The sequence below is a fragment of the Xiphophorus maculatus genome, chromosome 23, assembly GCF_002775205.1.
Source record: "Xiphophorus maculatus strain JP 163 A chromosome 23, X_maculatus-5.0-male, whole genome shotgun sequence".
NCBI lineage: Eukaryota > Metazoa > Chordata > Actinopteri > Cyprinodontiformes > Poeciliidae > Xiphophorus > Xiphophorus maculatus.
The window spans coordinates 14370285-14382732 of NC_036465.1; the positions used below are offsets into that span (position 1 = coordinate 14370285).

Genomic DNA, 12448 nt, shown 5'->3' on the forward strand with positions numbered 1-12448 from the left:
AGCGTGTGTGTTTGTTCAAGATTAGAGATATAACATTTTCTTTTTCTTTGACCTTATTTTCTACTGATCCTGTAAAACGATGTTTTGACACATTGACCCAACTCCTACCTCCCTTGAGGAGCTGAAGCCTGGGGCGAGGGGATTGTGGATGGACATCAGCTGGGAGCATTTAGCCACTTGGAAAGTTTAAGAGAAAAGCTATATTGGAGAACTCAAGTGGCATGGCAGACTTAATGGGTTTCTCTCTTTCTCAGTTTCCACTATGAATCTCAGAGGACACTGTGGCAGCAAAGCGCTGAATTTCTGAGTCACTCGGAGTATCATGGCTGAAATGTATCCTGATGTTTCAAATGGCGAGGGCACTTGAGTTGCATGGTTAGATGGAGAAATGTCAGGTTACAGAGCAGAAGAGTGGAAGAGATGATGAAAGGATCAAAGAGTAAAGAGGCACAGGGGTGTGTGTGTGTGGGGGGGGAACATGCATGAATGTGCATATTTATGTACATTAATGACAGCCTCCTCATATTGGTAAGTGGTAATTTTCTCCAGCCCTATACATCCATTATTTTCCCCTGGTCTTGTATTTGTTTCCTCCCCCACAGCAGATTCTTTTCTTTCTGTTCATAGAAGTTCTGAAAGCAAATCAACTTTGGTGTTGATTATCTAATGAAGGCCCAGCGTGTTGCTTCATGCCGGCAGCTCTACTGATTAAGATTTGGTTTATAATCTGCACTTTAGAAATGCACTGAAGGGCATTGTAAACATGCTTATTTGGGAGAGCAGTACATGGACTGGATTTATTTCAGAAGAAGTTTAGAACATAGTTTCTGTTCCAAATGCAGTTTTTTGATTTGGCCAATATGGCTCACCACCACGGGCAGCATTGGGTGGAGGGAGGGCACAAGCACTCCAGGGGGGCAAATAAGTAACGTCGTTTTTGCCCAGAATACGTTTCTATTTACATGCCCGTTCCACAGGACACCCATTTTGTTGTGTGGTGTAAGCACTGTAAGGAAATATGGCTAAACAACCTGATTGGCTGATGACTCTGAAACTCACACCTCTTTCAGGGTTCCTGATATGGGGCTAAATTAAAGTCATATTTCACAGTTTTTAATGGAATCTGGACTGCATTTGTTAAAAATCTAAAAACAGACTGAATACGAGTTGGATGATCCATCCATCCATTTTCTGTATACCCTTGTCCCTGGTGCGGTCAGCAGGGGTGCTGGTGCCAATCTCCAACTAACGTTCTGAGCGAAAGGTGAGGTACATCCTGGACAAACGACCATAAACACACACACACGCACTCACACCTAGGGAAAATTTAGAAAGACCAATTAACCTGACAGTCATGTTTCTGGACTGTGGGAGGAAGCCGGAGTACCCGGAGAGAACCCACCATGCACAGGGAGAACATGCAAACTCCATGCAGAAAGATCCCTGGCCGGGGAGTTGGATGATTTTACACACTGTGTTGTAAATTAATTATAACACAGATTTCCGAAATCTAGAATTAAAATGTAAGCAAAAAGGAGAATTTAATTCCTTTATTTGGGATTAAGAGTATGTTAGAGTAAATATTTTAAAGATTTTGTCAGACTCTTTAAAATGAAACTTTATCCATTATGCTGCATTCAGTTTCAATGTAACTTTTAGCAGCTACTATAAATCAAGAATCACAATCCCTGTTTACATTTATTGAGAACGGCTGTCACTTTTAAAACAAAAACGGTTATAGTTGGACAGAAATGTTTCATTTCTATTAAATATTTAACATGTAAACAAAATGGCTGAGCAATAATGGGGTTCTGTTGCTTTATTCATCTTTGTTCAAACAGGTCAGTAACTGTGCCATTAATATTTAATACAAGTAATACCAATGTGGAGTCCTTGTGTGAAAAACATCAGAATCAGGATCCTAGGACGCCTGAAAATACACTTCGCATTAACAGGTTGTAATTACTTCTCTTTTATTAGAAATTATATGATTTTACAATCCCATTAACAGCTTTCAGCAGATGGCCTGACATTTAAACTTACAGTTCTCTGGTGTAAGGAGGAGCTCATGATCAACATAATTACTGGAAGGTGTCCAGCTCTTGTGGCTGTAAAATTAATCCTAATTACTGGTGCTCCACATAAAACTGAAACTTTTGAAAATGCTCGTGTGTGTTTAATGATCCCAGATGACAGCTGGCCAAAAATGTAATGAGTCAGCAAGACATAAGTCTATTTTCACACAGCTGTTGTGCTGTATTTCACCTTTGTTTTGCTTGTCATCCCTGTAAATACCATCCCGGTGTTGTGTTATCAGTTGAGTGACAACAGCATCAGTATTTGGATCAGGTTTGTTTTCACTGTGCTGTCTGGCTTCATACACACCCGTCTGTTAGGATGTCAGTGGTAGATCAACTTTGACCCGCATCCCCGCCTCCATTCCTCACAAAGAGGCAAACGGTTGTTGAACTGTGGCATACCACATGTAGAGGCCAAAGTTTGCAGAGAAAAAAATCTTGGGTTTGTTTGGGGGGGGGGGCAGTTGACACTGCCTACAGCTTTCCTTGAAATCTGACCTTAATTGCCAGCTCTATTTTCTACTGCTATGCCTGGATGATCCTGCAAAAGGCACAGTTCATAAGACACCATGACCCAACTTCTACATCCCATGAGGCATGAAAACCTTCAGGGAAAGAAAAAAAGCAGGATGGCTCTTAACTGCAAGACTACTTGGAAAGATTGAGACATTGGAAACTGTGTTGTAAATCACGATTAAGTAGCTTTCTAAAGCAACCAGTAAAGGATTTTTGTGCAGATATATTTGGTTTTCACTGTGTAAGACAACCATATGGCTCCATATTGAAAAAAAATCTTCCTAAAGGAGATTATTTTAGCCTTTATCAGTCTTTTATTCTGGGATTTTTATTATTTTTTAAAAAACTAGTATATGCTAACATTTTCTCTTCAACCCTTCTGAATAAAATAACACTTAAAATGAGACATGTATACTGTGAGATTTCACTCAGGTTTATTGGACTATCTCTAAGCGTCGCTCAGGATTACTTTGGAGTGAACTTGCAGGCGGACCATCTCCTAACACATGGTCAGCTGTATTAGATCTAAACCACTGAATCTTATCAACCAATCAGAAACAACATCTGAAGCACTGCTGGCATTCTTCCATAGCATTATATTAACATACCCAGATACTTCTGAACGGCAAAATCCGTCTCCTGCTTTTGTAAATGAACTCACACCTGCTGATGATTAGTTAATTAGGAACTTCTGATTAGCAGCACCTGGCAGTTTCCCACATATTTACTCCTCTACAGTAAGCTTTTCTGCTTTTGCAGTTTAGCTCAGTCATAGAAAATCAGAAATTACATATTGTTGTTTGTCTGGGGTTTTTAGGGATTAACTTCAGAAGAATCTACTTTATCTTCTAACAGAACCCCTTGGAAATAAAACATGCACAGTGTTTGTAAAGTAGTGTGTGATTGTTTTCTTCTCAAATCATCAAGGCTGAATAAGATATCTATTTGGGAGGACTGCAAAACTGACATTTAGACATTGAAAAAACTGTCTCAATAATATGGAGGACCTTTAATTTACCATTCAGCAATGTTTCTTGGAAAATACAAAAAAACTCCTGAGAAATAAGTTTATGTATTTGATAAAGAAATTAACTTTGAATTTTGTATGCTATCTAAACAGTTACTTGCATAATAAAACTTCCCTTGGTTTTAAACACTGTTGAGGGAAACCTGGTGCCTAACAGTGTGCTTGACTTGCCTGGGAAGTCGAAACTACAATCTGGGAATGACGCCTCTCCCATGATGAATGGGTTCCAGTTACAAGTTAGAACACCAGTGGGATCTGCTAATTGCTCTGGCCAGAGACCAAGCTCTCTTCTATTAGCAATGCATATTGATAAAAAAAAAACCTCACTTCTATTGATTTTAGGCATTCAAACACTGAAGCAGCATTTTCACATCTAGAGGTTGTGAACAGTCCTGTGTGAGCCACTGGACTGATGTCTTATAAACTGAGAAGTGCAAATTAAAAAGATTCAGATTTACAGTCTATTTTGTATTTGTGGCAGTGGAATGAAACACCGATCTTGGAGGAGCTCAGGTACCAGGTGAGTAGGGCTTTGAATTGTTTTTTGCAACATCGGTTTGTGATAACTGAGCTTTTGTCCTTTCAAAACACTCTACATTTTTTTAATTGCAGGTTCCCTGGAATTTGTAAGCTATACAAAAAGTGTTACTATTATGAAATATAAACTCTTCCTGTCAATTGAGAACATCTCCTCAGCCATAACATTATCCGACTGTGAAACATTTTCTAGTTTGCGGCATAGTCATTTATAGGCCCTACAGTCTAAACATGTTCTCTTCAACAAAACCGTTTGTCTGAATGTGTGTGTGTTTGAGCATGTGCTTTCGACTCACTGATGAAATTTGTCTGGCCAGTGTAGATGGTGTACTGCAGCTCATAGGAGGTGACGCTGAACTCGTCTTCTGACGTCCAGTGAACGGTGATGGTGTCATGGGAGGCGGTGCACAGCTCATCCCTGATGGATGGCGGGTTGGGCGCTACATGTGGAGAGAAAAAAAAAATCAGGATTTACTTCTAAGTGATGCTTCTTTTGTAAAGATCAAAAAGACAAAGGAATAGGTTGAAGATATTTACTGATACTTAGAAAGTATCAGTAAATACTGATACTCTGATAATCAAGAGTTGCTCTAAACTGAACAATCCCATAAAAATTTATTCTTACCCATTGAGCTATCACAATTACAAATGTATATCTATTTTACAGGGAATTTACATTATAGACCAACAAGTAGCACTGTTGTAATGTGAAAGGACACATTGCTCAAAATGTTGCATAAACTTATATTTAGTGCAACCTGTTCAGTGCAAAGTTCAGAAGGAGAACATTTATCAGAGAGGCTCCCGAGAGGCCAATGATTACTTTGGAGGAGCTTGCAGAGATCAAGTGGGAGAACATGTTGACAGGACAACTAATAGCTTTGAACTTAACTGTGCCCCCAGGTCAGATTAGAAACAAGAAAGCTATAAGAAGACAACTAATCAGCTCTATTTGTGGTTTTGCCACAAGCAAACATGTATAAGAACATTTTCTGTTCAGTTTTTGGCCCAGTTAATGCGGTTAACAAACATTGCATCTCACGGAGATTCACCCTGCATTTTACAGCCTCATTGTAAATTTTTTTTATATTAAATAGAACATTACTGCAATGAAACTTGTACTGATGATCAAAAATGATAATGTTTTTAAATTAAATCAGTAAGTCTTACCTGTTAGGTAATCTAGACCCTCTAATATCTTCTTCTCTCGGGAAAAGTCAAGGGCAAAGTTATCAAATGCTTCATTCAAGTTCACATCAGGGATGAGTACCTGGGAGGAGGCCGTCGCCATCGCTACCCTGTAAAATGATCGGGGCAGAAGAAAGGGGACAAATCAGCAAAAGGGGCAAAAATACAAAAGTTCAGGAGGTCACATGGGTGTATGAATGAAGGAGAGAGGAGGAGTGTGAAAAGATAAAAGGTGGTGGAGGTGGCTGTGAAGCAGCGGAGTGAAAGAAGTGAGGTGACGGGAGGTGAGAGATGGTAGACACAAGAACAGGTGTGGAAAAAGCCACAAAGAAGACCTCTGCAATACGTTCTGTATGCCTCTGTCGCTGTGTTTCGAAAGAGACGTGAGGCTCAGCACAAACTGAAACCTCTCACAACTCTGCAACTCGACAGAAAGGTACGATTGCTTTGAGGATGAGTGAGCAGCTCGTGGCAGGAACCAGGGTTGCAGCAGAGTTACGCAGCAGACTATAGAGTAAAGCAAGAAGCAGTTCTAGGCCTTCAAATTCCCGGGTTTCAGTGAAGTCGGTGAGGGTTCAACAAGACTGAGCAAGATAAAACATTCAACTCTGGGTGAAGACTTCTTGACAAGATCTTTGTCTGTGAGACTGAGTAAAAAGCGCCTCAGCTCAAGGTGGGAGGAAAGGATGTGGGTAATGAAGACAGAGCTGGCTCTTAAAAGATGGATGATTCTCAACAGAGGCTTGACATTGATTGCAGGAACCAGGTATGTTCGATACGATGGTGAGTTTACCAGCAGCCCTTCAGCTGGATTTCAGAAGTAAAAACTGAATAAAGGAGAAGCTACTCTGGAGTGAAAGATTTGATTTAAAAAGTAAAAAACTTCTATTTTCAGATAAATTATAAATGAGTCTTTTGGGAAAATTCCAAACAAAATCCGATCTAGAGGAACGAGTGTAAGTGAAAAAACCCCGGATGACTTGAATAAAGTTCCTTCTCACCTCTTATCTTTAATTTATAACCACTTTCCTGTAACTAGGTGTCCAGACTAACTTTTAGTTTGGTGCACTGGTTACACTGGTGCACCAAGCAGCAGTACAAAAAGTTTTTACTACCAAAGGATTTAGCATAGCATTTTTACAGACTTAGTTCTTTTTCTCATCACTTTCCATAAAGGCAATATTGACTGGTAAATGATTAATTAGTCCAGTAAACATTAACTGTTTTCTGATTGGTTTAGACCACAACATGGCCTAATGGGAGTCTGTTGAACCACAGGGAGATGCCCAGTGTCAAGAGGAGGCTTCTTTATTTCCTTGGTTGCAATGGTATGACGATGGACATGGCTTTACATGCACTAATGAAAACTCAAGTTGCATTAATAAGTTGGTTGATTTAAATAATAAACTGTGCAACTGTTATTCACATAAGCACTGGCTTATGTGCTCAGTAGTGTTATTGATATATTCATGATCATTTAAAAAAATAAAATAAAATCTTAGCAAGGTCTGAGCTGCTTTCAAGCTGGCCACATATTGAATCTTCTCTATCTGCCAATTGTCTTTGGCAGATAGAGATAAATATTTATTACTTTTTCCACCTTCCTGTGTGTGCAGAGTTTCTGTGTCATGACCCACCTCTCTGCCACGTTCCTGGCAGACTGAAGGAAGCGTGCATGGTCGTTCTCCTTTAGGCTCTGCTCAGCCTGGGTGATGAGGGCACTGGAGCGCTCCAAGCATTGGCGACAGTTTGCAATCTGCTGAGCCAACTTGCGCAGTTTCATCACCTGAGACAAGCACGAGCACAGCTAAGGTTGCTACGTTCTGACACAGTCACTGATTTATGTTCATTTGCACAAACTGAATCTTGCCAAGATTAATTTCTGTTATGATCACTGTTACAATAACAAGACTGTTTGTGGTTTTTCTTCCATGCTGAAAAGGCAGACAACAATGGCGACTTTATAGTGTGTTGCCTGGGAAATGTTTGACTACCAAAACCTCTGCAAGAAGCTTCAGCTGTACACAATCTGTCTTTCAAGCTGATTTTAGTGTTGTCATTGTGGAGGTGTCGAATATAAAAGCCATTCATGCTTGCAGAAGCATTTCAAAGGACCATGCGAGGTGCATCATAGCAGCGTAAAGCATAAAACATAAGTTTCAAGTACTTGTCTTATAATTCTAGTAATAATAGTAAGTAATATAAATTCCTTAAACAGTCATTTGCATATGTTGCACTTTATAAGTCCATTAAAGAACATGAGGAAAATCTTTTCTTTCTTTACAGATAATTGGAACCAGTTGCCAATGAATCTTCTCTATCCAAATGTAAAATCACAAACATGAAAAATACTTTTATTCTACAATTCAATTACGTTTTCTCAACACAGGGGTGTAAAGACAAATCAAAAGGTTATTCATTTTTTAACAAATTGCTCAGTAATGTGATATATTCATATTCATAAAATGCCACAAACATGTCTTTTATTTTTTTATATGTATATATATATTTTTTTTCAAATATAACAACTAAAAAAAATTAGAGGGTTAGGGTTCGAACGGTTTCACAGCCCTTGTCCTCAAAGCACCACGCCGTGCATATTTTAGAAGCTATGAAGGCTGTTTCATTACCTTCCTCTAGTTTACATTCTCGAAAGCTTCATCTCTGACCTATGTGATGAGTTCCTTAGTCTTTGTAAGGATCATCACCTTCACAGAACAGATGTATCTATATTGAGATTAAAATTCACATTGGTGGCTTCTGAAAGAAACTGGTTGCACTAATAGAGAAAAGTTTTTATTGGTCAAATAGCCTGAAACTTATACACCATGTTTATTCCACTTCACAATTTTATGCTAGTTTGTGTCAAATTAAATCTCACATGAAATAATTTTTTTGTGCTTGTAACCTAGTAATGTTAAGAAACAATCACTTCCTTATCTTTGACCAGTGTCCACAGCAATGGTCTGCAGGTTTCAAATGTCCATGAAAATACCAAAGGTAGGAAACATGTGATTATGGGCAATCACTATTTACATCCAGAAAAACTGAACTTTCTGTCCACCAAGAGACATACCAGGGTTCAAGTAAGGCTACTGCATTTTGTAAGGCCGTTTCATTCAACAGCTGTAATGTGATTTCCCATTGAGAATAAGGAAACCATTCAAGCTTTATTTGAAATTAAAGTAATCTGTTTATCTTCATTCAGGCTTATATCCTGACTCTGGATGTGAACTTAGTTTGGTGAAACTCCCTTAATAAATAACCAAAGGCTGTTCAACAGTTAGAGTAAACAACATGAGAGATACACAAATACAGTGCTTCCTTTATGGGACTTTCCCACTGTAACCATGATTAGTTAGGAGAAGATTAAAAACTCATGCGGGACCAAGTCTGTTCCCATTACCATGGAAAATGTCCTAATTATAATGAAAAGCTAAAAAATAATCCACTCTGGCATTTTGGATCATACATGGTATGACTATAGTATATAAGGCAACATCTCTATGTTTGCATAAATGCTTTCACTGTGAAATGTTTCTCTTCCAACTTTGGTGTCAGAAACATAAATCTGAAATGAAGTGAATCATTATCCACCTTTATTCAGCAGGTGATAAAAGGTGCTGAGTGTCAAGTTTTAAAGCTTAAGACTTAATGGGGTGTTTTACTGACGTCTCAGATAGTCTTTCTCTTTGGCCCTCAGGAACAATATTTGAGCTGGTTGGTGACTGGAAACAAGCAAGATGGCCTTAATGATGGGATACTATCTGGCGACATCTGCTGCGAACAACAATTTTAGAGACGATTACTCCTCTCGCTCAGAATAATAGACAATATGGTCCAGGCTGAGAGTGTTTCTGTACGAGCATCTGTTTTATTTAAACAGATGAGTCTTTTGTTGCTGAACTAATGCTAAGGTTTGTCTTTCCACTTCTGGACTGATGGGCGAATAAGCAACCAAACATGGAAAATAGAAATTTATATCAAAGTTTAAAAGGAAGTCCTCCAGTCTTGGTTCAATAGTTCATTAAACTGTAATATATTTCTACAGTACAAGTTCAGTATGCCCACCTCCACATGCCTTCCTTTAAATGTTACTTAATTTTACAAAAAAAAAAACCCAATCATAAGCCCACATTTTATATTTAGATTGAAATCTCAAGTTCTTTACCAGATTTTAGTTGTCCAAATAAAGAGGAACAAACAGTAGTGCCCTGGAGAAAAAGTCAATATGCTACAAGGTACATGGGACAGGTGTTTCACTCCTCAGTTGATTTTATAAATGGATGTAGATGATTCATCAGCTGCTGTATATTTGCAGAGGCATTGCTTCATTGTTCTGAATCAATGCATTATCTGCTTCTGTACGAGCTGCATATTTTTGTTCTATCTTTTTCATGAAATTTAATAGTGTTTATTGATTCAAGGCAGCTAAGTAGGATGTCATAATCTCATATCAGGGATGGAGTCAGGGCTCAGACCAGGACCTTATTAAATGATTGATATCAGAAGACTCTGAGTGAACTCAGTTCCTGTTGCTGGTCTACAACATATATTCTATAAATTATTTGAAAGGCTCACATGAACCTGATTGTTGTTCATTTCCAGGAGATTGGCAAAACCCATTAAAAACATGTGAGAATAAACTTTAAAAATGATTCTTAGAGGGAGGCAGCTTCTAACAGTAGTTCTGGCAGGAAAATAACATCTAACCAGCCATTTTGAGAATTGAAACTTTTTATTATCTTGCGATAATTAAGTATTGGCCTTTTTACTTCAGTAAATAAATACTTAGGACTGTGGCTGCACAATATTAGAAAACTTAATTGGTATTTTACTTCTTCCAACTCTCTCTGTGACCTGTATTACTTACTTGAAGGTGCATTCTATTAAAACTCTAAATTACTTGTATGTATCATTTCAGCATGAGCAAACATTCATGCACAAATGAAAATACTAATTTAACTACACAGCCAGAGAAATCAGAGAATCTGCAGTGACCTTCAAAATAAAATCCTGGACCTGGCTCACATATCCCCCAATGTCCTAGAGATGCACAGAGCACACTTTTTCACACTTCTATAATGTTTAATTTAAGGAGCTAACTTTATAAAGAATGTTTCCTGCAAGTTTTATCAACAGATGACAAAGGAAAACCAGATTGAAATCATTATGATCAATAACTGATATTACAACAAAACAGTAAACATGGAGGCACTACCTTTGCACTACTGGAAAAAAGCTTGAAAAACCTCTTGCTTTTCTAGAGCTGGAAGTGAGTTTACTGAAGACTAAAGGTGGATGAATCAGATTTGTAATCAAGTGAACAGCTATACAAGACATTTTTAACATTATAGCAGTTTTCTTAACCACATAGCCTAAATAGCATTGATTTTGTCTTGGACCAGGTCTCAATATTATTCGAGTTTTAAGTGACTTGGGTCAGTATTAGCTACAAAATCTCAACATTGGGACTAATGTTCTAGGAATCATTAAAAACAGGAAGAGAGGATGCCTGGCAAACAGCCAGTCATACCATTCAGGCACACACATTAGACTAGGCGTGTACATATGTGTGTTTTATTTTGACAAGTTGTGACTATGACAGTTTAGTAACCCTCAAGAGATCCAGAGCCCATTAGAAGGAATCAAGTACCCGACATTACTGCCTACAACAGTAACCTGGATCAGTGGTTTGTTCAAATATCTAAGACTAACTGTGTTTCCCTGATAATGCGTGGTCATGTGGCATATTCACTTTGCGCATTTCATTCCTTTTTGTGACCCTTTCAGGTATTTTCTGATGTTTTACATTTTCTTTGTTTTTGACCTATATCTTATCATCCTCCCTTTCCTGTCCTCTGCCAGACTGACTGAGACTCTTGGGAGAAGAAGTTCTGCCTTTTGTCTGCAATCTCCAGGAATAAACTGACACGCTTCTTTATTCTTCGAACCATACACACCAAAAAGCCAGTTCTCTCCTTATATTCACTGCCCAGGAATATGATAACTTTTCTGCCATCTTAAAAATACTCCAACCATCAGCGTGCATATATCCTCTGGGAGAGTCTCTGTCATGAATCCCTAAACACTCAGGTAGAAAAAGCAGCCGCGTTATACACGGGTTAGGGTTAGACCACAGACATTTCTTTTTAAATCCTAGACTTCTCTTTGAAACACAAGAGTGAAGTTCAGAGGTTTTCTACATTTAGGTCAGCTGCCTGAATCTCAGCGGTAGAATACTAAAGAAGAGGCCTGACAAATATATTCAGTCCACAGCAGTTCTGGTTTATTATGCACTCTCTTGTATAAAACCAAAATGTGCTTGCAGACTAGGACTGCTAGTGGCCTAGTCTGCAAGCACAACTTTTTAAATGGTGTGAAACTCTCAATTTCTAGTCTATTCATACTGACATGTAAACATAAAACATGATTAAAGATGCATTTTCCTAAGCCCCTATCTCACAATGTTCCAAAATACATGCAACTTTAATTTCCTGACTTATATCCCAATATTCTAATAAAATGTACCTTGGACTCTTTAATCTTGACAGCGATGACCTGTTTTCTCTGGCGGATGATTTCCACCAGCTCATCACACTCCTCCACCAGCTTAGCTTCATGCATGGCTGTATTTACCTGAACAAAAAAAGGTAATGAACTTAATAATAAAATATGACATCTTTCACACATCTTGAATTTCTTTACACTGTAGGAAATAATTTTTAAAAAGCAGTTTTTCTTAGTAAATTATCATTTTAAATCTTCAAAGGTTTCATTCATTTATCTTTTGCCTTATGCAACCCGTACACCTGGAACGGAGGCCTCCAGCAACATAATGCACCTGGTATGGAAATACTTCTGACAAATGCAGCAACAATAGGTGATTTAACTCACTAATTGTTTTCACAGGAACAATCATAAATCATTATATTGCTAAACTGATGTTAGTCCAGAGGGAAAAAAGAGCGTTGGAACATTAAGTTTATAACTTGGAGTACATCGAATGTGATGGGGGAGGGAAAAAGGACAGGTCAGTGTAGGCAAACTTGTTCTGTTCAGCTCGTAAAATGTACGAGCTGAACAGCTGTGGAGGAAAATG

The 12448-nt window shown here is 38.3% G+C and overlaps 1 protein-coding gene across 4 annotated transcripts in view; it reads right to left on the minus strand.

Moving 5' to 3' along the window:
- The window catches only part of mid2 (midline 2), a 150884-nt gene that overhangs the window by 20073 nt on the left and 118363 nt on the right, over window positions 1–12448 (minus strand). For all 4 annotated transcript variants that reach the window (XM_023328674.1, XM_005806786.2, XM_023328673.1 and 1 more), the window contains 4 exons: window positions 11878–11985; window positions 6984–7132; window positions 5329–5456; window positions 4455–4598 (listed from right to left, as the gene is read on the minus strand). In XM_023328674.1, coding sequence (XP_023184442.1) covers window positions 4455–4598; window positions 5329–5456; window positions 6984–7132; window positions 11878–11985 — 529 coding nt within the window. The remainder of the gene's footprint in view (window positions 1–4454; window positions 4599–5328; window positions 5457–6983; window positions 7133–11877; window positions 11986–12448) is intronic.